Raw genomic sequence first — 27301 nt, 5'->3', positions numbered from 1 at the left:
AGTATGTTAAAATAAAAAATAGTTCTAAACTGGACTTCCCTGATGGCACAGTGGATACGAACCTGCCTACCAATGCAGAGGACATGGTTCAATCCCTGGTCTGGGAAGATCCCACGTGGCACAGAGCAACTGTGCCACCAAAGTCCTTGCTCTAAAGTTCCTGAGCTGCAGCTGCTGAAGCATGCAGGCCTTACTACCCCTGCTCCACAAGAGAGGCCACCACAGTGAAAAGCCCATGCACCACAGTGAGGAGTAGCTCCTGATCGCCACAACTAGAGAAAAGCCCTTGAAAAAAGAAGCAAGAAGATGCAGCACAAAAATAAAAAGTTTTTTTTTTAATTAAAAAAAAAAAAAAAGCGTTTTAAAATGCATTTATTTTGTTGGCAAAACCAAAAGTGGCAGGTTTAGATGTCATTTACATTACACCAGAAAGGCAGATTACTTTATGAGTGCACTGATGCATGAGCAGTGATGGAAAGCAAGAGAGGTGGGAGGTAGGGGAGAAAAGAGGAACTTAAGGAAGGTATTTGCTTGTTTTAAAAAAAATACCAAAGGGTATGGCAGCTCTGAAGTGATCCTACCTCACAGTTCTAAAATGGGAAATTGTATAAAACTCAAATTAGGAGAAAAAAGAGGCATAGCTTCTAAATATCACTAACTTTTTTTTTTTCTATGCTGCACAAGATTTTCATAGTGAGATGTGGGTTCTAGTTCCCTGACCAGGGATCAAACCTGGGCCCCCTGCACTGGGAGAGTGAAGTTTTAGCCACTTGACCACCAGGGAAGTCCCTCAGTAATTTCTTTTATTATAATAAAAAATGTAATGTTTCAAGTCACACATTTTTTTTTACTGTGAAAAGGCTGGTAGAGAAGACATTCTTGGTTTATAGGCAGTAATAAAACTATGGAAGAATTTATTTTCTATAAATCAGATGACTATATTTTATATATATGTGTGTGTGTGTATATACATATATATACATTTACATGGTTCACTTTTATGATTTACTGAATGGTTTAAAAATATCAGTCACATTAAACAATCAGTTCTTACTTCTCACTTTCTTACTAAGTACACCAATAACTGTCATAAGCAAATTTTAGCTTATTTGATATAACAGAAATTTTAAGAGATTAAACATGTATGGACATCACTAGATGTCAACACCGAAATCAGACTGATTATATTCTTTGCAGCCAAAGATGAAGAAGCTCTATGCAGTCAGCAAAAACCGGGAGCTGACTGTGGCTCAGATCATGAACTCCTTATTGCCAAATTCAGACTTAAATCGAAGAAAGTGGGGAAAACCACTAGACCATTCAGGTATGACCTAAATTAAATCCCTAATGATTATACAGTGGAAGTGAGAAATAGATTTAAGGGACTAGATCTGATAGCCAGTGTGCCTGCTGAACTATGGACAGAGGTTCATGACACTGTACAGGAGACAGGGATCAAAACCATCCCCAAGAAAAAGAAATGTACAAAGCAAAATGGCAGTCTGGGGAGGCCTTATAAATATCTGTGAAAAGAAGAGAAGCGAAAAGCAAAGGAGAAAAGGAAAGATATACCCATTGGAATGCAGAGTCCAAAGAATAGCAAGGAGAGATAAGAAAGCCTTCCTCAAAAAAAAAAGAAAAGAAAGCCTTCCTCAGAATTAATGCAAAGAAAGAGAGGAAAACGATAGAATGGGAAAGACTAGAGATCTCTTCAAGAAAATTAGAAACACCAAGGGAATATTTCATGCAAAGATGGGCTCTATAAAGGACAGAAATGGTATGGACCTGACAGAAGCAGAAGATATTAAGAAGAGGTGGCAAGAATACACAGAAGAACTGTACAAAAAAGATCTTCATGACCCAGATAATCACGATGGTGTGATCACTCACCTAGAGCCAGACATCCTAGAATGTGAAGTCAAGCGGGCCTTAGGAAGCATCACTATGAACAAAGCTAGTGGAGGTGATGGATTTCCAGTTGACCTATTTCAAATCCTAAAAGATGATGCTGTGAAAGTGCTTCACTCAATATGTCAGCAAATTTGGAAAACTCAGCAGTGGCCACAGGGCTGGAAAAGGTCAGTTTTCATTCCAATCCCAAAGAAAGGCAATGCCAAAGAACGTTCAAACTACTGCACAATTGCACTCGTCTCACACGCTAGTAAAGTAATGCTCAAAATTCTCCAAGCCAGGCTTCAACAATATGTGAACCGTGAACTTCCAGATGTTCAAGTTGGTTTTAGAAAAGGCAGAGGAACCAGAGATCAAATTGCCAACATTTGCTGGATCATCGAAAAAGCAAGAGAGTTCCAGAAAAACATCTATTTCTGCTTTATTGACTATGCCAAAGCCTTTGACTGTGTGGATCACAATAAACTGGAAAATTCTGAAAGAGATGGGAATACCAGACCACCTGACCTGCCTCTTGAGGAACCTGTATGCAGGTCAGGAAGCAACAGTTAGAACTGGACATGGAACAACAGACTGGTTCCAATTAGGAAAAGGAGTATGTCAAGGCTGTATATTGTCACCCTGCTTATTTAACTTATATGCAGAATACATCATGAGAAACGCTGGGCTGGAAGAAGCACAGCTGGAATCAAGATTGCCAGGAGAAATATCAATAACCTCAGATATGCAGATGACACCACCCTTATGACGGAAAGTGAAGAAGAACTAAAGAGCCTCTTGATGAAAGTGAAAGAGGAGAGTGAATAAGTTGGCTTAAAGCTCAACATTCAGAAAACTAAGATCATGGCATCTGGTCCCATCACTTCATGGCAAATAGAAGTGGCTATTTCCACAAGTGGAAACAGTGGCTGCCTTTATTGTTTTGGGCTCCAAAATCATTGCAGATGGTGATTGCAGCCATGAACTTAAAAGATGTTTACTCCTTGGAAGGAAAGTTATGACCAACCTAGAGAGCATATTAAAAAGCAGAGACATTGCTTTGCCAACAAAGGTCCATCTAGTCAAGGCTATGGTTTTTCCAGTAGTCATGTATGGATGTGAGAGTTAGACTATAAAGAAAGCTGAGCACAGAAGAATTGATGCTTTTGAACTGTGGTGTGGGAGAAGACTCTTAAGAGTCCCTTGGAGTGCAAGGAGATCCAACCAGTCCATCCTAAAGGAGATCAGCCCTGGGTGTTCATTGGAAGGACTGATGTTGAAGCGAAACTCCAATATTTTGGCCAACTGATGTGAAGAGCTGCCTCATTTGAAAAGACCCTGATGCTGGGAAAGATTGAGGGCAGGAGGAGAAGGGGACGACAGAGGATGAGATGGTTGGATGACATCAATGACTCAGTGGACATGAGTTTGGGTCAACTCTGGGAGTTGGTGACGGACAGGGAGGCCTGGCGTGCTGCAGTTCATTGGGTCGCAAAGAGTCAGACACGACTGAGTGACTGAACTGAACTGAACGGAAGATCTACAGGAGAGAGTGCATAGGTGTTTTGTGTCCTCTGGACTCAACTGCTAAAGGCTGACTAGGATGGTGGTGTGGAGTTGCTAGAGTTTTGGAAAGAACTCAGGGCAGAGGTTAAGTATTTCTGTGACTAAGCAGTTGAAGAACCTGGCAGTCCATTGGTTCCCAAAGAGTCGGACACAAATGAGCAACTAGGTGCACAGTGAGAAGCAATATACCCGGATAACAGCCAAGATCGTTTTCTCTCCACTGCAACCTAAATGTGTCTGCAGGGACTTCTCTGGTAGTCCAGTGGATAAGACTCCACACTCCCAATGCAGGGGAGCCAGGTTCGATCCCTGGTTGGGGAACTAAGATCCCACATACTGCAGCTGAGCTCGTATGCCACAGATACTGAGCTCGTGTACTCGAGAGCCTGTGTGCCCCAACTAGAGAAGCCCATGCACAGCAAAGGCAAAGCTGGTGTGCAGCAGTGCAGACCCAGCACAGTCAAAAAATAAATAAATAAAAATGAAATGTGTCTGCCGGGCAGCCGTCACAGCTCTAGAACTGTATTTTATTGTAGGGAATGTCTTAAAAGAGTTCATGTAGAAACTAAAAGGGAAATGAAAACTGAAAAGCATGAAAGTGCAGAAATGATCATGCTTCTCATTTAGTTGTAAATGAAAACATTTGTTTTTGCAGGAAAAAAAAAGTATATATATATATTTTTCTTTTTTGTCAAACTTTACACTTTTTATTTTGTATTGGCATATAGCCAGATTAACAATGTTGTGGTAGTTTCAGGTGAACAATGTAGTCATACATATACATGTATCCATTCTCCCCCAATCTCCCCTCTCATCCAGGCTGGCACACCAACACTGAGAAGAGTTCCATGTGCTATACAATAGGTCTGTGTTGGTTATCCATTTTGAATATAGCAGTTTGTATAGAACCATCTCAAACTTCCTAACTATCCCTTCCCCTTTAAAAAGAGTAAATTCTAGATACTGATTAGGATGTTGGCTACTTTAGCACTGTTATTTTTAGTAATACACAACAAACATGTGTTCTTCCTAGTTTTCTGTGTTTGTGAAAAAGTGTTGTCTCTCTGAAACTTCCTTTTCCAAACTATATTACACAAATCTACTTTATTCTTTTAAAATGCAAAATATTATTAATTTTTACATTTTCTCTCCCATGTAACTAGAAAAGAATATCTCATTGGGGTTTCAGTCAGCACTTTAAAAATGATCATTGGAGTTGAGCCATTTTTATCTACTTGTGAATTATGACTATTGTACATTTTCCATTTAAAGAAACCCTATGAATAACTGATTTATATTCATTCATTATATATTATGGAATTGGTCTGATAAATTGCAAGTATTTTCTCCTGGCATCTATATAGTTTATAAAGGACTTCCCAGTACAGTACTATATAAGTATATCCTTCTATACTTTTCCCCCAGTGTTTGTTTACATATGTCTTTCTTCTAGCATTTGTGATTGTTGTTGTTTAGTCACTCAATCATGTCCGACTCTTTGTAACCCCACGGACTGTAGCCCACCAGGTTACACTGTTCATGGGATTCTACAGGCAAGAGTACTGGAGTGGGTTGCCATGTCTCCTCCAGGGGACCTTCCTGACCCAGGGATGGAACCCACGTCTCCTCTACTGGCAGGGCGGATTCTTTACCACCGACTCACTGGGGAACCCAGTATTTAAGTTAGTTATTAATTTTTTTAAGATAGTTATAGAATAATATAAACCCATTAATATCTTCCTGTTTGTTCTTTTTTTTTTTTTAATAACGGCATTAGCCTTCTCAACCTTTCCTGAAGATTGGGGTCTCCAGGAACAGGGTATGTAATATTCTATTCCTAGAACTTTTGACACCCCTTGAGTTACAGTAACTTTAAGACAGAACATTGTTGCTCTGAACTTTAGAGTTTAAGATCCCACTTACATCATGAGAAGCCAGTACAGTAAGGTTTCGCCTATTCCTTAACCTCAGGATTTAGTGGATACTGCTTTTGATGTGAAAATAGGTGAGGGGTTTTGAGCTTGATAACAGCAGGAACAGCATTTTGTGCTCAATCCACAGTTTTTCCATCAGCCCACACTCTAGGATTTACATTTTGTTCACTTAAGAAGGCTCCATATTCATGAAAACAGAGGCCTGGACCATGTTCAGTATATGCCTCCCTAGAAGGGGCGAGGGAGACTCCAGCTCGATCAGAACCTCGTGAGAAAAACAGCACGGAGCCCCAGTTGCAGCTTAAAAGATGACTGAAATAATAGCATTTGGCTCATCCTGAGAGTCCCATTACAGTAGTGGATCAGGAGGAAAGCAGACAAGGGGCTTCAGCGAGCACAGAGAAAGTCGCCCCAGTGTCCAAAAGAAAATCAATCGATTGCCGCCGCCCCCCCCCCCCCCCAACCCGGCCAGAGTTATTAATCCCCAGTGTTCCACAGGTGTAATTAGAATGGGAGCTCGTGTAGGGACCCCCAGGCACTTTCAGTCCTGATTGCCTTGACAGTCCAACCCCTGGGGCTTATGTCTCAGAGGGTAATCTCTCCTCAGGTGTGGTCATTTTATAGACTGGACATGGAGCCAGGTGCAGCTTAGATGCCTGAGGGCAATCCAGCTTGAGATGCCTCTCCTTTCCACCTTAATAACAAGTCCACCCCTTTTCACCTCGGATACTCGGGGCACTTTTCAGTCTGCTTCAGAGTGGATCTAACAGCCATTGTTGGGGCTTCAATCTTTTGCCAGGTTGTTTTTTTTTTCCTTCTACTTTCCTCCCCGTATTCTTTACCATGATATTCCAGCTGAACCAGCTGTGACAGTTTTTCAAAGACTGATTTGGTCCAAAGGTCTGTTTTCATAACTTATGGCAGAAACCTGTAGTTCACTGAGTGAGAAATCTATCTTTCAGATTATTCCTCCCTCTGTACTTTTGGGATAAAAGTCAGTAAACTTGCGGAGAGCCTCTTGTAGTCTATCTAGGAATTTATCAGGAGCTTTCTTTCTCCCTGTTCTGTGTCAGCCAACTTAGCATAGTTTAAAGTCTTCATGTGCACTCGCTTGAGTCCTTCAAGAATACGCCTGGCAAAGTGGTTCTGATCCCACCTTCATTTAGGCATGCTATATTCAGTCTGGCTCATCATGGGAACTGCTTGGCTCCCAGGAGGGAGGAGGGCTATTTTGTGTTCCCTCCTTCCCCATGTCTCATGCTTAAGCCATTCATCTCCAAAAATAGTAGCTTCTCCCAAAACTCGAGTTCTCGAGTCAGGAGTCAGCATCTGTCCCAAGACATACGTTACATCTCTCCAAGTAAGGCCATAAAGTTAGTCCTGTAAAGGCTTCTATGAATTGGGACTGTTTCAGTTTCTATTGAGACTGAGGCAACCCCTTCTGGAAGGGTGCCCTGACTCAGCCTGTTTAGTTGGGAGCCCCAGATACAGGGGCAAAGTAAGAGAAGAGGAGGCAGCTGAAGGTTTCACACCAAAATCTGCACCCTTAGGACATAAGTCTGGCATGTCTCACAGCGAGATACAGAGCAACACATACGGCCCTTCCACCCATTTCTCTTGTTTTCTGCAGGACTGATCTAACTGTAAAACAATATTATAATTGAGACCCTTCAGCCGACTGCCGGGCCAGCCGGAAGATTTCAGCGAGCAACACGACGCGTTCCTTTAGGCTAAGAAATAAAGACACAGAACAGATGGGGTCGAGAGGATTGCTGCAGTCAGCGATCCTTCCTGTTTGTTCTTAACATGCATTTTTAAGTTTTTTTTCTGTTGACTTAGTTTACATTACTATTTTCAAAGAAAACACCCTTTTAATCTAAAAAATGTCTAACTCTATGAACAATAGTATTATAGAACCATTATATTTCTTATAAATTTATCAGAATTTTTTGGATATACTTTGTACTTTTACTTTAGTATCTTTCAAGAATAATCATCATTTGTTGTAGTTTTCAGTCTTTTCTTATCATTTTAATCTCATACCAAATAAATAGAATTTATAAAGATGAAAAGTTAAAAAAAAAAAAGGTGAAAAGTAAAAGTTCTTTTGCAATCCAAATTTCTAGAGAGTACTTCGGGAAGTGATTTAAATCCTCTGGGAATTGTCCCAAGGTTAGACTAGTGAAAAGTCAGTTTGAATTAAACGGATCTTAGATGAAAGTGTGAAATAGAGGATTTCCTTTTTTCTTAATTCACATTTCTCATTTTAACCAGAGGACTAGCAAAGTTTAAGTCTCCCACAGCAGAAAGGGCCTGAAAACTCAGGCGGGTCTGTGAATCCATCAGTTTGGGTGACTACAGAATGTGTTTATCACTTTCTTAAGGAAATTGTTATAGGTGTCAAGGAGCAGCTATCTGAAAACAGATTCTACAAACTGGTCACTAAAAGCTTCATGTGGCGTCTGAGCAAAGAAAACCTAAATTAGGCCTGTACTCTGAGGTGCTAACTGCATGGCTGCTAAATCACTTCAGTCGTGTCTGACTCTGTGACCCCATGGGCTGTAGCCCATCAGGCTCCTCTGTCCATGGGATTCTCCAGGCAAGAATGCTGGAGTGGGTTGCCATGTCCTCCTCCAGGGGATCTTCCCCACCCAGGGACTGAACCCACATCTCCTGTAGGGGCAGGCACATTGTACCCACATCTCCTGTATGGGCAGGCGCATTGAACCCACATCTCCTGTAGGGGCAGGCGCATTGTACCCACATCTCCTGTACGGGCAGGCGCATTGAACCCACATCTCCTGTACGGGCATGCGCATTGTACCCACATCTCCTGTACGGGCAGGCGCACTGTACCCTCATCTCCTGTACGGGCAGGCGCACTGTACCCTCATCTCCTGTAGGGGCAGGCGCACTGTACCCACATCTCCTGTAGGGGCAGGCGCACTGTACCCACATCTCCTGTACGGGCAGGCGCATTGAACCCACATCTCCTGTACGGGCAGGCGTCATGCCTGGTGGCGCATGGTACCACTGTGCCACCAGGGTTTCCTGAGGTGCTAATTCCCTGAATTTAATTTTAGAAATTAAGATTGCTAATTTTTTCTTAGAATATGTTAAAAAAAAGTTCTGATAGGAATTCCCTGGTGGTCTAGTGGTTAGCACTCCGAACTTCCACTTCAGGGGGCATGGGTTTGATCCCTGGTTGGAGAACTAAGATCCTGCAGGCTGCATGGTGTGCCAAAAAAAATTTCCAAAACAATCCCCTAAAATTAAAACGCACATAAATGTGGCAATAAACAGGTTTCAGAATCCTTCTAGAAATTAATGGATAGTTAAATACCGTTCTTGAATCCATCATCTTCTTAGTTTTCCTTAACGTTACATATGAGGCTATTGTCGAAGATTCGGGTGTTGGTGATTTTGTTCTTGGAGGGACTACTCCAACAGGAAAGTGGGAACCTAAAAATAAAAAGAACAGTAAGTTCTATAAAACATATTCACATGACATTGCTCTCTTTTGATCTATTCAGTTTCTGAGACTTTTAAAATTAGAATGCAAATTTATTGTTTGAAAAGAGACAGGGAAACATAATAACCTTTCATTAGTCATTTTATCTATAAGCCATCAATGATGCTAAGCAGACAAATTTAGGGTTATATTTAGAAATAAAGTTCTACTGACTATAACAGATGACATTAAAACATTATAAAAATTCAGTAATAATGGATCATATATCTTCACAAAAACTCTGTAAAGACAAGAAGGTAAAGGAAATGCAGTTTCTGGGTTAATGAACTTCTTCATATCCATACAGCTCAGCAGCATCATGGCTGGGGTTTCTGCTTTTCCCGTTGTTGCTCTCCTTCTTCATGAAATATTTACAATTATTTTCAGAGGCTGAAAGTACCTTAATCTAATCCTCTCACACAGATGGGCAAAGTTATTGTCAGAAGGTAGTCATTTACCTAAATGTCCTTCATTTTCATTTGATCTCTTTCAATCACACTGCACTAACTCAATAAAGAATCTACTAACAATGTTAAGAAAAGTTAACTACAGGTAATTGAAGTTAACTTTTCTTTTGCATTTCTGAAAATCTCTAGAATGAGTACATACTACTTTTATAATTAGAAAACAACACACAGCTGCACACACAAAATCATTAACATAACAGTAAAAGCTAGTGGTCAGTTAACAGAAAATGTATTCACTTGTATCATAGTTGTCTTGTTTAAGAAGAAGATGCGCACTATTGTCCATGGAGGACACAAGTAAAAGAAGGAATTAATCAAATCTTGATGGTTTGTTGAAAAAAAAAAAAAATCACTCTCTCGGGGCTCACTAATGTTACATGAAATAAGTATCAACAGAAAAATGAAATCTTATTTTTCCCACTAAAACCAGATAGTGGTCAACCATTCACAGCCCCTGTAGGTTAAGAACAAAACAATGTGCAGCTGAATCAAGCTAAAATATTATGAAACTGTGTGTTTATTAGAATTGTATATTTGAGAATGTGAAGAGCTGGACTGCTATGTTACAAGTAATTTTATAAAGCAAATAAAAGACTTTTCTGTTGTGCCAGTCAATGGTCCATTTTTTTTTTCAATTGAAGGATAATTGCTTTACAACTGTGGTCCATTTTTAAGAGCTCTACTTTAAGTCATGTGGTACAAATAAATTACACTGTAATTGATCTGTATACTTCAGACAATTTATTCAGATGAGAGCCTATTATACTTTTTAAAATTTTTAACATTTTTTAAATTTTTAGGATTACACTTAAAAAAAAAACAAAACCCAAATTTTAAAAGAGGAAAAACTTTGAGAGAACATATTTCAAACAGTACAGTTTTTATGAGTAAGTATATCTATGAGTTTTTTGCTGAATAGTGTTAAAATCTGTTTATCCATACTCTCTTGACAGATTACGTGACTGCTTCCAGTTTTTGTCTACTACGAATTAAAGCTTGCTTTAAAGACCCTTGAATAAGGCTTTGTGAGGAATTATGTTTGCATTTTTCTTAGGTAGATACATAGGATTCCTAAGTTTCATAAGTGCATGTTTAACTTTATAAGAAGCTGCCAGACTATTGCTCTGTATTCGACCACCTCAGAAATGTGTGCGGTCCACATCCTAACCGACAGTAGGTAGTCAGTCAGTCCTTTAAGTTCAGTCATTTTAGAAGGTGTGCACGGTGATTTTTATTTGCCTTAAAACCGCAATTCTTTTATGATCAGTAAGTTGTAAACTTTTCCATGTGCTTACTGGTCATTTGTATACCTTATTTGTTAGCTCTCCAAGGCTTATATGCCTGAACTAGGTTGTTTATTATTGATTTACCAGAGTTGTTTATATATTTTGGATACAAGGGTTTTGTCAGGTGTATGTATTGGTAATTGTTTCTCCTGTTCTGATGGGCAAAAGTTCTAAATTTTGATGAAACCAAATTAATCAGTTTTCACTGAGAGTATACCCCTCAGAGGGTCCCAACTTTAGCTGACTGGGTCTCCCAGCAGACTACTAATACGTTCATGCTCTGAGCTTTGTCCTGTCACAAAGTGAAAGCTGGCTTTCATGCCCCACTTAGTAACTTCCTGGATGCCTCCTGCTATAGACTGAAGTGGTCTTCCTAAAATTCCTGCTGAAACCCTAACCCCTGATGTTGTGGACCTGAACATGGTGCTTAAGAAGAGCAGACTGAGTAGACTAATGATGTGTCTGATGTATCTGACTCTTTGTGACCGCATGGACTGTTAGCCTTCCAGGCTCCTCTGTCCATGGAATTCTCCAGGCAAGAGTACTGGAGTGGGTAGCCACGTGATCTTCCCACCCAGGGCTCAAACCCAGGTCTCCTGCACTGCAGGTGGATTCTTTACTATCTGAGCCACCAGGGAAGCCCAGACTAATGAACCACCCTTCATGTAATTTTCCGCCTGAACATTCCTCCTTTCTTTACTTTTCTTCAACTTGTTGAAGCTTCTCAAAAAATTTAAGTGATATGAACCAGCTTTTATATAAAAGTGCTGGGTCTTAGTTGCAGCATGCGGGATCTTTTAGTGGTGGTATGCGAACTCAGTTGCGGCATGTGGGCCAGTTCCCCGACCAAGGATCAAACCCAGGCTCCCTGCATTGGGAGCACAAAGTCTTAGCCACTGGGCCACCAGGAAGTTCCTGAACTAGCTTTTTTTTTTCTGGCTGCACCAAGTCTCTTAGTTGTGGCACTTGGGATCTGAAGATTTGCTGTGGCATGCAGGACCTTTTCAGTTTGGGCATGCAAGTTCTTTGTTATGGCATGTAAGATCTAGTTCCCTGACCGGGGATTGAACGGGGGCTCCCTGCATCGGGACCATGGGAGTTTGAGCCACTGGGCCACGAGCGAAGTCCCTGAACCAGCTTTTATAATCACTGTTTGTGGGAGGATTGGCCAGGGTATCTAGTTACCAAAAACATTTACTTTGGTTTGCTGTCTGATAACTCCTGCATATTTCTAACTACATGCAACAATATGGTAAGGACTAAGACTGTGACTCTAACTTAAACTTGTCTGTGAAAAGAGAAAGTTAACAAAGACTTTCAGTGAGAAGATATGACTTGAACAAGAAAGGTGTATATATATTAACTTTTCAAGATGGCACTATTTTTCTAATGGGAAAAAAAAAAAAACACTGACATTAGAAAACCTTGAAAAATATTCCAATTATGGAAAAAGCTATGTGAATATTACCATTTCATATTGTTCAAAATTTACTTTGTGACCCTCTAGCAGGTTTAAAAAAATTGACTAGGGAGTTATGATGATCAGAAATTACTTTTCTGAAAAACCCCACATTCTAGAGTATTTGTTTTATCTCTAACAAATTTTTGGTGAAACATTTTTGAAAGTAAGTCACAGATACTTTACTCCTAAGTGTTTCAGAATTCACTTACTACATCTCCTAAATAACCACAGTATCACAGTATCATTAGGCAGTATCTAGAACCTATGTCAATTTCCATTATTCTCCAAAGAATGTCTTTAGAGCTTTTCTTTTAAACCATGATCAACTCAAAAAGTTCAAGTACTATACTATATTTGTTTTTTTCTGTCTTATTCCTGAATAGCCCCCTCTCTATCCTTTTTTTTTTTTAAATAATATTGATTTCTTAAAGAATAACTAGCATTAAAAAATAATCAGATGACTTCCTTGGTGGTCCAGTGGCTAAGACTCCAAGCTCCCAATGCAGGGGGCCCAGGTTTGATCCCTGGTCAGGGAATTAGATCCCACATACTTCAACTAAGACTCAGCACAGCCAAATAAATATTAAAAGATAATCAGAGTATACACAGTAAAAATAAGCATTATTTCATAGAATTTACTTTTATAAAAATTGTATAAATGTCTGTCTTATTCCTAATCTTTTATATATAATTTTGAAAGAGTAAAAACCAAAAAGTAAAGTGTCAGGTTAGGAAATAGAAAGTTTTTCACAAATTTGACATAAACGTATTTCTCAATAAAACCTCACCTGAACTGACATGAAGTTTTTTAGTTTTTATCCCACAGAGGATAAATAGTCCAAAAATATTACTGTGTTTAAAAAAGGAGATTCCTAGCAGAGAAGGTGACTTATAATATACAGTTTATGGGTCATATTATTGTCCCAATATCTGAAAACTTCTAAATTCAGAAACTCGTCAGATTCCACAGGTTTCAGATAAGGGGTTGTGGGCTCATATATGTACTCTGTCAGCATGTAAACTGAATTTGTTTCTAAAATGTCTAAAAGACACAGGAGATAAGACATATCACAAATGCTAACCTTTAACAGAAGTTTCTATTTCCGAAGCAGGTTCTGATTTTTCTTCTCCATTAGACTCATCAACTTCTGCCACTGTTGTTAATTCTGGCTCACTCTTGTAGAGTCTATAATCTGGACCCTTGAAAGAAAGATGTGTAATTACAAAAAAAAAGGTAAAAGTCTTTTTAAAAATGTTTACCTTACACTCTTAACAATCAAAAGCCCCAGTCAGCTATATTGGATATAAATCAATTAATATATATGTTATAATTAGGATAGAAAAAAAAGGCTTTGAAAGATTTTTAACGAGTATATCTTTTGGTTTTAAAATTAAGAATATTCCTCTTAAGGACAAAGCCATCAGAACATTTTTATCACAGTAAAACTAAAGTCTGAAAATAATTATATCATATTAACTCAATTAGCCCTATTTCTTTTTTTCCTGTTCTCTTCTTCTTGCTTATTACATTTAACACATTTACTTCATCTCTAAGCTTTTTTCTAGTTTCCATGGGTAATGTCTCTTCCTGGCAATGTCCAAATCCTCTAACAGTTTTCCTAGACTGAACTGCCCACATCCCAACCTTTTTATCGTTCCTGATAAGAATCTTTTTCTTCCTTGCATCTTTCTGATTTAAAGGTATCACTTTGCCTCCAATATCCTGAAATGGTAGATTTAAAATATGGCTCCTTAAACACATGCAATATAACCACTTGATGAAAATATTCATGAAAAGCAACAAACTATGAAATATTAAAATTGTGGGGGGGGGGGGAATGACAATAAGAAACATAAAACTAAAACAGGAAAAACACAGATGATAATGTTATATATGAACACAAAAGTACTGGCTAAAAGTGATGTGATAATAATAAAAAGAAAAGATTGAGTCAAAAATAAATTGTTGGGACAAATGAGGGCATGTACGATTGATTACTCTGTGGCTATTACAGCCACTTACACAGTGGGATCCATTTCTTGGATATCCTTGAACTTGGTGAATCTTCTTTTCTTCGGGCAGATGGACTGGGCCCCTGCTATAACAGAGCAAGGAGCTGCTATCACTGGGCAGAGGGGGGATTATGGGAGGCTGGTCTGTAAAGTCATAGGACCGAGGAAGTGGAGGACGAGGTGGGACTACTTCCTCTTCCTAAAGATTGTAGAATAGTCACCTTATTTAGACAAGCATATTGAATTAAGTATATCGAAATTCTTTGCAATGGTAAGTTAACTTATATTCACTTTAAGAAAATTAAAGGGACACTGCCAAGTCAAGAGTCTCATATCAAAAAGTAAAACCAAAAATGTTTATGATAGCCAATAACTGGGTTTTAAATTTGGTTGCATCTCATTTTTTCGGTAACCACAGGTTACCTTTACTCTGAAGTTCAACATCAAAACAAATTTATGAAACTACTGTATTTCATTTTAAAAATAGAAGAATTAATTTTAAATATCTTGCTCTATTTTGTTTACGTAAATTTAAGAGAAAAAAAAATTTTCTTTTTGGTTGACTTTTATACAAAATTCAAGACAACAGATGCTTTCAACTAGGTTGACAGTATCTCTTTATAGTTGTAATTTCTTTATGGTATGCATGATACACAGCCAACTTATCTATCAGTCATCTCATACACTTTAAAAAATACACCAAACAACGATAAATACTCAAATTACTTAGACTAGAAAAAGTATGACAATGTTAAAGTTCTAACATAGATGAAAAGTGGTCATTCAAATTTTTTTGCATTAAAAAAAGGGAAGAAGATCATACTCGTTAAAAGCACCAAATTACTGAACCAGTGAAATTTCAAGATTAAGACAATAACAGATATATTTAGAAAACATTTTGGTTATGAATAAATTCTAATTCATGTTTTAATTATAAATTAAAATAATTATAGTTAGAGAAACAATCCAAACTTACCTCATTTTTGTACTTAACTGTTGAGAAAGGCTTTGATCCTATCATACCTATTAAAAAAAATGTAAACTATAACTACTTACATTAAACATACCTTTTTAAATCTATAGAAAAAAGGAACAATTCCATTTTGCTTATTTTCAACAAAGGCTTTAGTTTCTAACCCCCCGTTTATTAACGTTTTCTGAATTTAAAACCCAATACATTGCTATACAGTAGAAACTAACACATAAAGCCACCATAATTCAAGAAAATAAATTTTAAAACTCATTACATTAACAATACAAACTGAAATATCTAATTTAAACAACAGTACGGGCAAATGGGTTCTCTCAAATACAGTTGGTTTAAGTATGATTTGATATAATCTTTTAGGAGAGCACTGTGGCTGTGCCTATCAAAATGAAAAATGTAAACTTATTTCTCATTTTCTAGAATCCATTAAGTACTAGCATGCACACAGTAATGTTCATTATATCAAAGAAAAACAAAAAAAAAACTCAACCAACCCACCAACCTGGAAGCAACCTACTGAAAAAAACACACTGTTCATCAACACTGAACTTGATAAATTACAGTTTACCTGTATAATGTATTCTGACACACCTGTTACTGTACTGTGTTGTTAAGGAGAAAAAAGCATACCGATGAAAAACAGCACTTTCTATGGTGGGGAAAAAACTACTCAAACCAAAATATTGCGTGTGTTTATAATTACAGACACAAAACAATGATTTATTTTTGTCTGAGTGTGGCTGGGAGAAATTTTGCTTTCTATATTACATATAAACTTGGGTACTAATTCATTATTACAAAGCACCTGTTTTCTAATGCCAAAAATTCAGTAAAATAACAAGAGAAATCCAATTCTGCAAGTCATTCCATTTAGATATAATAATATGGTCAATTAGTGCAGAATCAAAGACAAAACTAACGTACCTGTTTCCGAAGTGCCTCTCTGCTGCTTGTGTTTGCTCAGTCCTTCCATGACATCCTGAATTCTCCAGAGTTCTTTCTGAATTTGGGCACGCTGAATTCCTGCTGATTCGGTCTATCCGTAAAAATGGACATACCACACACGAGGGCAGGGGGAGGGAGAGAAATCATGAGATACAGTGATAAATTCCACTAATTACATATCTAAAAAATGAGAACCACACTGGATTTACGTTTGAGACTATTTAATATAATCTGTGTGTCCTTCTCAGTTTTGCAATGTCAATGATAAAAGAAAGAAAGCAAAGAAAGAGAAAAATTTAATATTTCAGACCTACATGGTACACTATTTCACATCTTTTCAATAAGCATTGTGTTGCATTATTTACAATCGGGAAGGAATACTGACTAGATGGGACTAAAAATGGGGAACCTCCCCTAAACCAAAACCAACAAAACAACACAAAAACACAACAGAACAGAAACTCACCAACCTCAAATTAAACAAAACATTTTTAGGGGGAAAAAAAAGGAAAGTATTTTAGCTTCCTAAGTTTTAGAAAGACATGCCAAAAAAGAAACAGCAAATTACAAAATATAGTTTGAAGAGTTTGGCTGATAGAGTTAAAAAGAATTTTCAGGACAAATTTTCAGCTTGCCATTTTATTACTGCCATTTTTATTCTAACCTAAAGTTGTATCTACTTTTTTTTACCTCTAACACCCCATTTCATGACCTTAGGCTAAATACCCTAATTGAAGCCAAAATAAGATAATATTGGTAAGATTCTAACAAAACTCTATGACTCATTGATAAGTACTAAAACAGTAAATATCATTTTTAGGACTATAACTTAAAAAGACACAGGTAAATAAGTACAAAAATTGCCATGATTATGATAGCCCTGAAATGTCAATACCAATAAAGACTTTTGAGAGGGAATATAAACTACACAAATCAGACAATTGCACATACAGAATATGTATTATTTTTGCAATAATTTAAAAGAATACATATTTCTGTGTATCTGAAAGGTGTTTAATGAAAATCTCATTTTTATTTTATTTTGCACTTCTCTGGTTCCTAGTTACACTGACCGACTTTTCAAACACTTGTTAGCAAACTGTGTTATTAAGTTTTCTACCAATTAAAACTATTCATGTTCTTTGTCTATTTTTCTAATGCATTTCTGTTTCTCCAAAACAAAATGAAAAAGTTTTCTGCAAATCTAGTTAAGTAATTTGTTGAATTTTTAGAGGTTCAAGATACTTCTTCCTAGTATGTCATTTTTCAAGTTTTCTATGTTGTTTTCATTGTTTACTTATGTATTTAACAAACAATTATATATTATTATAATATGTTTTATTTGCCTGGTTCCATTCTAAGTGCTTCAAAAAAAATCAACACATTTAACCATCATAATAACCCGACAGGGGTAGATACTATTATTATTTTTATTTTACTGAGTGGAAACTGAGGCATATGTAACTGGCCTAAGGTTGTATGTATGTACAATGCTACTTCTCATAAGATGTGCCTCCTAGTTTTTCATTTTTTTACAAAATGTCTAACTACTTGTGGTCTTTATTATACCTTAAAAATAAAGAACCATTTTGTGATTTTCTTTTCTGGAGATTTGGTTGGAATAGAAATTACGCTTATGGGAAGAATTTTCATTCTGATAATGTTAAATCAGGTCATCGACAACACAGTATAACAATTAATACCTCTCCATTTATTCAGGTCTTCTCTTATGTCCTATACTAATTAAATATTCATGTGCTCAGTCGCTCAGTTGTGACCAGCTCTTTGCGACCCCATGGACTATAGCTTGCCAGGCTCCTCTGTCCACAGAATATTACACGTAAGAATACTGGAGTGGGTTGTCATTTCCTTTTCCTAAATTTTCGTGATGAATCTTTTTTATTAGGTTAATCAGGACTGCAAACTGCTTTGGTTCACAGCTTCTTTTTTATGGCCTATGGCCTAAAAATTAACTTTACACTCTTAAGGGGTTATTAAAAATCCCAAGTACCAAAGATTTTATGGCAGAGTGTATATACTTGCAATACCTAAATTCTTTAATATCTGGCCTTTTACAGATAAAGTTTGCTGATCCCTTGGTTATATTTTAGATATTTACCATTTTTTAAATATTGCATTGAGTAACTTCAGTGTACAAAACAGAAGTCAAAACCACACACGGCTACTTAAATTTAGATAATTAAAAATTACTAGCAACACTGCAAATGCCCAACAGCTACACTAGCAACACTGAAGGGCCTAAAAACAACATGTGGTTTAGTGATTCTATTTTGGATAGCATGCACAGAAGACAGGAGACTTTCTATGTCAACCTCACTATCCATTTATTGTACTGAACTGTTGAGTCCACTGGGATTCCAATACAAATTACATAGGGTCACAAGTATGAAGTAACTTTTATTATTATTTTTTTAAACATATATTATCTCCATTCCCCAGGATAATATTTTAAGATGGCTATTAGTATTTTCAGCTTACAGACGAGAAAACAAACACCTGGACCTGAGCTCCCTAACTATTCCCAAAATTGGATTCTTGAAGTGACTTAGCAGCAGCTGCAGCATGCCAAAAGTTGCCACATCTTCCCCTATTCTAATTAATATAGCAGTAAAGATAATGAGCTAAAACAGTTTGATAAAAGAGAGGGATTTAAAGTAGAATAGATAAAATAATTTGCTACTTCAATGGCAAGTGACTGCGAGGAGCACAGGCCACCCTGGGGCTCACTGTGTGCTCAACAGAATAAAGAACTTTTCAACAACGAGGGATGGGCTCTTTGTGAGACAGTAAGATTCCTATCACTGAAAGCATTGAAATCCAGATGTTAGGTAGCTAATCCTGCATCAAATGTTGAAGCTGTGAGCGAATTCAACAAGATAGATTGCACGGTACCAGTCAAAGCCAGCTAGAACAATGTAAACACATTCTAATTCTGTACCTGGACTTCACCGAGGCGATCCAGCTGCTCTTGCATCTGGTTCCTGGTAACAGTTACGTCGTACTCTAACTTATCATATTCTCTCCACGCTCGTTCCAGTTCCTAAGATCAAAGGGCTTTAATTACTTTCACGGAGAAAATGTGCTGGTGTGTTATCGCTCTTGTAATCAATAATGGGCCAAGTACAACATGTTATAACTCACTTCCCTTTACTTTTTTTCCTCTCATTTAGCTCAATTTAAGAAGAATGCTGAGCAACTGAATTATTTATTATTGTGCTGCTGTGTTCAAATTTCACTACAAAAATTAAAATAAAAAACAAACAAAAATAACCCCCAAACAACCCAAACAAACACACTTTATATTATTTATTCATTCATGACGTCAAAATATGCAGCTGATTGTAGGATCTAAAGAGGTTTATTTGGAGAAAATATGTTATTTTATTCATGATAATACATTAATTTTTTTCTTGAAAGTGATTTCTTAAAATGCAGAAGAGGCGTAAGTAAAATATTTTCTTATCTGTTGTGATTAACATTTGTCCAGAAATAAAAACACTAAGTAGGCTGTAATTTTAGCATGTCAGATTTTCAATAACACCGGAAGCTTGACATAACTTTACTTAGAATAAATATACAGTCATGTAATGATTTCCTTTTCTCAGGATCCAAAATCAATGCAAATGGTGACTGCAGCCACAAAATTAAGACACTTGCTCCTTGGAAGAAAAGCTATGACAAACCTAGATAGCATATTGAAAAGCAGAGACATCACTTTGCCAACAAAGGTCCATATAGACAAAGTGATGTGGTGGCTTTTCCAGTACTCATGTATTGATGTGAGAGTGGACCATAAAGTAGGCTGAGCACCAAAGAATTGACACTTTTCCAACTGTGGTGCTGGAGAAGACTCTTTAGAGCCCTTGGACTGCAAGGAGATCAAACCAGTCAATCCTAAAGGAAATCAACCCTGAATATTCATTGGTAGGACTGATGCTGAAGCTGAAGCTGCTATACTTCAGCTACCTGATTCGAAGAGCTGATTCACAGGAAAAGACCCTGATGCTGGGAAAGACTGAAGGCAGGAGGAGAAGGGGTCGACAGAGGATGAGATGGTTGGATGGCATCACCGACTTGATGGACATAAGTTTGAGCAAACTCTGGGAGATAGTGAAGGACAGAGATGCCTGGTATGCTGCAGTCCATAGGGTTGCAGGGAGCTGGACATGACTTAGGGACTGAACAACAAAAAATGAACCTAATTCAGCTAACTAATCTAGTGAATCCTGCTTGTAGAGACTTGACAGAGGTACTACTCACCTATAGTTTTCTTCTTTGGGGAAAAGAAAACTACCCCTAAACCTCAAATCAAGAGAAAACTTTCATACTTTATCCTTAACCACTGTCAGCTGTTTAATACAGAATAATTCTACAAGTGCTCAAAAATACAATGTCAGGGAGGATAAAATGACGGTAACAGATTCATCATCCTAAAAGATAATGCTGTGAAAGTTCAGTTCAGTTCAGTTCAGTTGCTCAGTCATATCTGACTTTGCGACTCCATGAACCACAGCACTCCAGGCCTCCTGGTCCATCACCAACTCCCGGAGTCCACCCAAACTCATGTCCGTTGAGTCGGTGATGCCATCCAACGATCACATCTTCTGTCGTCCCCTTCTCCTCCTGCCCTCAATCTTTCCCAGCGTCACAGTCTTTTCAAATGAGTCAGCTCTTTACATCAGGTGGCCAAAGTATTGGAGTTTCGGCTTTTGCATCAGTCCTTCCAATGAACACCCAGGACTGATCTTTAGGATGGACTGGTTGGATCTCCTTGCAGTCCAAGGGACTCTCAAGAGTCTTCTCCAACACCACAGTTCAAAAGCATCAGTTCTTCGGAGCTCAGCTTTTTTTATTGTCCAACTCTCAGATCCATACATGACTACTGGAAAAGCCACAGCCTTGACTAGATGGACCTTTGTTGACAAAGTAATGTCTCTGCTTTTTAATATGCTGTCTAAGTTGGTCATAACTTTCCTTTCAAGGAGTAAGTGTTTTTTTATTTCATGGCTGCAATCATCATCTGCAGTCATTTGGGAGCCTAAAAAAATAAAGTCAGCCACTGTTTCCCCATCTATTTGCCATGAAGTGATGGGACAGGATACCATGATATGAACAAAGCTAGTGGAGGTGATGGAATTCCAGTTGACCTATTTCAAATCCTAAAAGATGATGCTGTGAAAGTGCTTCACTCAATATGCCAGCAAATTTGGAAAACTCAGCAGTGGCCACAAACTGAAAAAGGTCAGTTTTCATTCCAATCCCAAAGAAAGGCAATGCCAAAGAATACTCAAACTACCACACAATTGCACTCATCTCACACGCTAGTAAAGTAATGCTCAAAATTCTCCAAGCCAGGCTTTAGCAATACATTAACTGTGAACTTCCAGATGTTCAAGCTGGTTTTAGAAAAGGCAGAGGAACCAGAGATCAAATTGCCAACATCTGCTGGATCATCGAAAAAGCAAGAGAGTTCCAGAAAAACATCTATTTCTCCTTTATTGACTATGCCAAAGCCTTTGACTGTGTGGATCATAAAAAACTGTGAAAAATTCTGAAAGAGATGGGAATACCAGACCACCTGACCTCCCTCTTGAGAAATCTGTACATAGGTCAGGAAGCAACAGTTAGAACTGGATATGGAACAACAGACTGGTTCTAAATAGGAAAAGGAGTGTGTCAAGGCTGTATATTATCACCATGCTTATTTAACTTATATGCAGAGTACATCATGAGAGACACTGGGTTAGGTGAAGCACAAGTTGGAATCAAGATTGCCAAGAGAAATATCACTAACCTCAGATATGCAGATGACACCACCCTTATGACAGAAATCGAAGAAGAACTAAAGAGCCTCTTGATGAAAGTGAAAGAGGAGAGTGAAAAAGTTGGCTTAAAGCTCAACATCAGAAAACAAAGATCACGGCATCCAGTCCCATCACTTCATGGCAAATAGATGGAGAAACAGTGGAAGCAGTGGCTGAATTTATTGTTTTGGGCTCCAAAATCATTGCATATGGTGATTGCAGCCATGAAATTAAAAGACACTTACTCCTTGGAGGGAAAGTTATGACCAACCTAAACAGCATATTAAAAAGCAGAAGCATTACTTTGCCAACAAAAGTCCGTCCAGTCAAGGCTATGGTTTTTCAGTAGCCATGTATGGATGTGAGAGTTGGACTATAAAGAAAGCTGAGTGCTGAAGAATTGATGCTTTTGAACTGTGGTGTGGAAGAAGACTCTTGAGAGTCCCTTGGACTGCAAGGAGATCCAACCAGTCCATCCTAAAGGAGATCAGTCCTGGGTGTTCATTGGAAGGACTGATGCTGAAGCTGAAACTCCAATACTTTGGCCACTTAATGCAAAGAGCTGACTCATTGGAAAAGACCCTGATGCTGGGAAAGATTGAAAGCGAGAGAAGAGGGGGACGACAGAGGATGAGATGGCTGGATGGCATCTCTGACTCAATGGACACGAGTTTGAGTAGACTCCGGGACTTGGTGATGGACAGGGAGGCCTGGCGTGCTGCAGTCCATGGGGCTGCAAAGAGTCGGACATGACTGAGCGACTGAACTGAACTGTACAGACTCAGTGGCTGTCCAGCAATGAGAGGAGATGGCATTGCCAGGCAGACAGAGAACCTCTTTGTAGACAAGTTGAGAGGGAGACCAAAGCTGCTGTGTGTGTGCTCAGACGCTCAGTCATGTCCAACTCTCTGCAACCCCGTGAACTGTAATCCACCAGGCTCCTCTGTTCATGGGATTCTCCAGGCAAGAATACTGGGGTGGGTTGCCATTTCCTCCTTTAGCCGATCTTCCTGACCCAGGGATTGAATTTGCTTCTCCTGTGTCTCCTGCATTGGCAGGCAGATTCTTTACCACTGAGCCACCTTGGAAACCCAAAGCTGCTACAGAGGCAACTAAATCCGAGAACATTTTAGGATGGTGGGGAATTCTTGTCTTTAACACAAAAAACAGAGATCTACAGGCAGAGCCTACTTTACTAATATTCTAGGGGTGAGGAAACACAATATACTTTGAACTTCCCTAGCCTGGAGAATCCTGCCATTCCACTGTACCAGTGCTGTTATCCTGCTGTGCCTGTTTCTGCCTTGCCCTCTGGGCTCCTCCGGCATGATTATGTGTGAGTAGTAACACAAGTCAATGGGAAGCAGCCAGCACCAGGGCAGCCCTGGCCCCATACCAGTCCTCCCAACACCTGGCCAAGCGTTTCATTAAAGAGTTTAGTGGCTTATCCCAGTACAAGGTTAAAATCTTTAAATGTGACATTAGCATTTTTTGTCAAGAAGATAATATCTAGGTACACTAAGGCAATTAAAAGGGGTGATGACTTGCACATATACAATTATCTTAAAATCACAGGCGCAAGTCAGGAAACACAGCGGTGCTTTCAATAAAGACCTGGACTTTCCAAGCCATATAGTTAGGAGGATGAGATAAATCCTGCGATTTAGGACCATACGGATGAACCTCATAATGTTAAGAGAAGTCAAATAGTATATCCTATATGATTATACTTTAACAAAGTCCAAGACAGGCAAACCTAATATATAGTTTAAAAGTCAGGTAGTCGCTTTTTGGGGGGAGGAGGCAGTCATGGAGAAGAGAGCATCCTATTAAAATGCAACGCCTCGATAAGGATGTTCGCCATGTCTGTGCAGTTAATCTGTGTACTTTTCTGAGAAAATGTTCTACTCTAACAAAGGTTTTTAAAAAAAGTGCATGTGCCTATGTGGACTTGCTACAAGGATGGCAGAAAACTTTTTTTAAAATTTGACTCAGTCTAAGTTTACAGCATGAAACAAGTAAATTTTAATAGTGGTGACTTCTTTATAGTCTACACTGAGATAAGATTTGGCTACTGTAGGGGGAAAAACCCAAACTTTAAGTAGGTCTGCAACATTCAGAGGCAACGAAACCCCAGACTACCAAAAAGAGATGAAAGAGAATTTTAATATGTAACTACAGAGCCATGGCAGCAATATATTGTGGGCTTTATTAAGAAGGGATTAAGACTGATGATTCATTTCCAAGTTTTTAATGTAATAAGAACTTTCCTTTCCTTGTCCAGAACCAATGGCAATTTATAACAAAGTCTACCCATGGGAATAGTTACACAATAGGATACACATGAATGTAGATGTTATTACATTATGCTTAGAGCTAATAGACTGGTCTGCTTCTGGTTTTCCTCTCAAGCAGTGTTCCTGAGTTCTAATCTAAGAAATGTTAATCCACTGTTCTATTTTTTATTAAAAAAAAAAAGTCAAGCATCAGAAATTGGCAGTAGATTTTGCTTCAAAATAGAGATGAGGGAGTAATACAGAAACAGTGTGATTATTAGCTTCTTTTTGACTTTCCATTGTGTCCTTTGGACAGCAAGGAGATCAAACCAGTCAATCCTAAAGGAAATCAACATTGAACATTTACTGGAAGGGCTGATGCTGAAGCTCCAACACATTGGCCACCTGATGCGAAGAGCTGACTCATTATGCTGGGAAAGACTGAAGGCAAGAGGAGAAAGGGGCGACAGAGAATGCGATGGTTGGATGGTATCACTGACCCAAAGGACACGAGTTTGAGCAAACTCCGGGAGACAATGAAGGACAGGGAAGCCTGGCATGCTGCAGTTCATGGGGTTGCAAAAGGCTGGACATGATTTAGCAACTGAACAACAACAAAATTAGCTTCTTAAGCTCCAACAACTATTCATGTTTAAATATTACAGATTAATGTCCACAACTACACCTTGGAAAATTAAAATACTGCAGTATTTAAATTTGGCTTCCCTGGTAGCTCAGCAATCTCCCTGCAATGCAGGAGTTGTGGGTTCAATCCCTGGGTCAGAAAGATCCTCTGTAGAAGGAAATGGTAACCCACTCCAGTACTCTTGCCTGGAAAATCCCATGGACAGATGGGCCTGACAGTCCATGGGGTTGCAAAAGAGTCTGACCTGACTCAGCAACTAAACAGCAAACAACAATTTAAATTTACCATTATGTTTTGGTGATTAGGCACAAAAATATTAATTCTGGCCATTATTACCCAATGATAACAATTCTGTCAACTGGGTATCAGAACTAGTTGATTTTTGAGATCAATCGAAATAAAGTTAATGTGATTTCAGTATTACCTTCAGGATGTAGAGATTTCTTGGCATAGATATTAACAATGTGTTTAGAATTTGAATAATTAAAAAAATATTTTAAATGATTTTATACTTGCCTTAGTATATAACTGCATCAGAGATAAAAATCACTACTTACTAAATGCATAACATACCTTATTATACTATCTGATAATGACTAGTATATTGGCTTTTTTAAACCTAAAAAGATGTTACAAAGGACAAATTCAAACTATATAAAGTGAGGTTCAACTAAATCAGGTATGGTTATGGAGCTACCTTAATTTTAAATATCTAGTTTATGATAACAATTATAGTCATTTTACTTTTTTGGCTACTTATAATCTTTAACTTATTGGCTAGTTACAATCTTTAACTCACATATTTAGTTTCTCCTCTAATCTTCTCTTTGAAACAAACTAATATTCCATCTCAAAGAAAATGGTTGCTTTTTATTGTACAAATTGAAGATATAATGAATTTTTCTAATAATAAAAGTAGAATAGAACACAAGATAAAAAGATTTAATATGCTCCCCCTTTGTTAGCAGTTTTGTGGATTCTTATAATCCCCCTCAGACATATACAATGGAAATTTCCAAATATAAACAAATGTAGCCAACAAGCACCCAAATGCAAAAGTTAATCAATACATGATCAATCTGGTTTCATCTTCAGAATCCATTTTCCATCCCTGTGGGATCATTTCAAAGCAAGCACCAGAGATTATATTGTTTCATTTATAAACACTTCAGAAAAGAAACAAAAATGAAAAAGATAACATAAATTCTAATGAATTCTAATAATTAATATGCTTCCTTGTTGGCTCAGATGGTAAAGAATCTGCCTGCAATGCAGGAGACCTGGGTACAAGCCCTGGGTTGGGAAAATCCCCTGGAGAAGGGAATGGCTACCCACTCCAGTATCCTTGCCTGGAAAATCCCATGGACAGAGGAGCCTGAAGGGCTACATACAGGCCATGGGTTCTCAAAGAGTCAGACACAACTGAGTGATTGAGCACACGCATGTATTTCTTGAAAAATATATTTAAAAAATTATTTTATTTATTTTTAGGTGTGCTGGGTCTTCGTGGCCGTGTGGGCTTTCTCTTGTTGCGGCCAGCAGGGGCTACTGTATCACTGTGGGGCTCGGCTTCTCACTGTGGTCGTTTCTCTTGCTGCAGAGCTCAGGCTCTAGAGCAAGGGCTCAGTAGTTGTGGCCATGGGCGCAGATGCCCTGGCATGTGGAATCTTCCCAGACCAGGGCCTGAACCTGTGTCCCCTGCATTGGCAGGGATATTCTTCATCACTGGATCACCGGGGAAGTCCTAAAAAATATTTTAAATTGTAACAATTTCCCTGTCTATTCCTTCGCTACCTATTTGTTGAAGAGAATTAGTCACTGGTTCTGTAGAATTTCTCTGATGCTTGATTCTGTTAACTGAATTCCTGTGGTATTGCTTAGCTTGCTCTTCTGTTTTCTATGTTTCCTATAAACTCGTAGTTAGATGCTGAGATCTGCTGAGATTCAGACTTGATTTTTGATTCCCCCGAATCCACGAGTGTTGCTGGGTACTTTCCACTGCAGCATTTCAAGAGGTTTATCACCCCTAGCTGCCTCTGTTTCTAGGATGTTGTATTACAATCATGAAAAAGCCAGTGTATTTAAAAATCATCATGAAATCTTTCAAAGTGTATTTCATGACAATCCATGTTTGTCAATAGATTTGTTTAAAAAAAATCACATTTTGCTATATCTATAATTCTCAGTAGCTCTGTGAGATATGGAGAATAAGAAGATGAAGATATTTCAAGTGCAGGCTTCTCTTCAAGGTGGTTTATCTGTCCTCTTCTCCCGCCCATTAAACTTTATCCATTCTAGTTTAAAGTCTCCATTGACTTAAGTCCGTCCCATGCAGAATCTGGTCTAGAACATAAATTTAAAGTTACTGGAAGTCTATACAAAATGCTTATTCACTGTAACTGTGGGCAATCTCTCTGTTTCATTTTTCCATTTTTAACACAGTAGTAATAGTACCCCTGCCAAAGGGTTCTTAAGTGGCTTAACTATGTGTG

General features: G+C 38.2%; 1 protein-coding gene across 7 annotated transcripts in view; it reads right to left on the bottom strand.

Annotated features, from left to right (window-relative positions):
* The window catches only part of PLEKHA5 (pleckstrin homology domain containing A5), a 253695-nt gene that overhangs the window by 8889 nt on the left and 217505 nt on the right, over positions 1-27301 (bottom strand). For 6 of the 7 annotated variants that reach the window (XM_043881501.1, XM_043881502.1, XM_043881503.1 and 3 more), the window contains 5 exons: positions 19022-19123; positions 16042-16153; positions 15106-15152; positions 13199-13316; positions 8734-8852 (listed from right to left, as the gene is read on the bottom strand). In XM_043881501.1, the coding sequence (XP_043737436.1) occupies positions 8734-8852; positions 13199-13316; positions 15106-15152; positions 16042-16153; positions 19022-19123 (498 nt within the window). Of the gene's footprint in view, positions 1-8733; positions 8853-13198; positions 13317-14139; positions 14329-15105; positions 15153-16041; positions 16154-19021; positions 19124-27301 lie in introns of all 7 variants that reach the window. The other variant, XM_043881509.1, reaches the window with a different exon arrangement.

The sequence above is a fragment of the Cervus elaphus genome, chromosome 22 (assembly GCF_910594005.1).
Source record: "Cervus elaphus chromosome 22, mCerEla1.1, whole genome shotgun sequence".
In the NCBI taxonomy this organism is placed as follows: domain Eukaryota; kingdom Metazoa; phylum Chordata; class Mammalia; order Artiodactyla; family Cervidae; genus Cervus; species Cervus elaphus.
Note: the sequence above shows the minus strand (reverse complement) of the source record. Positions and strands in the feature narration are given on the sequence as shown.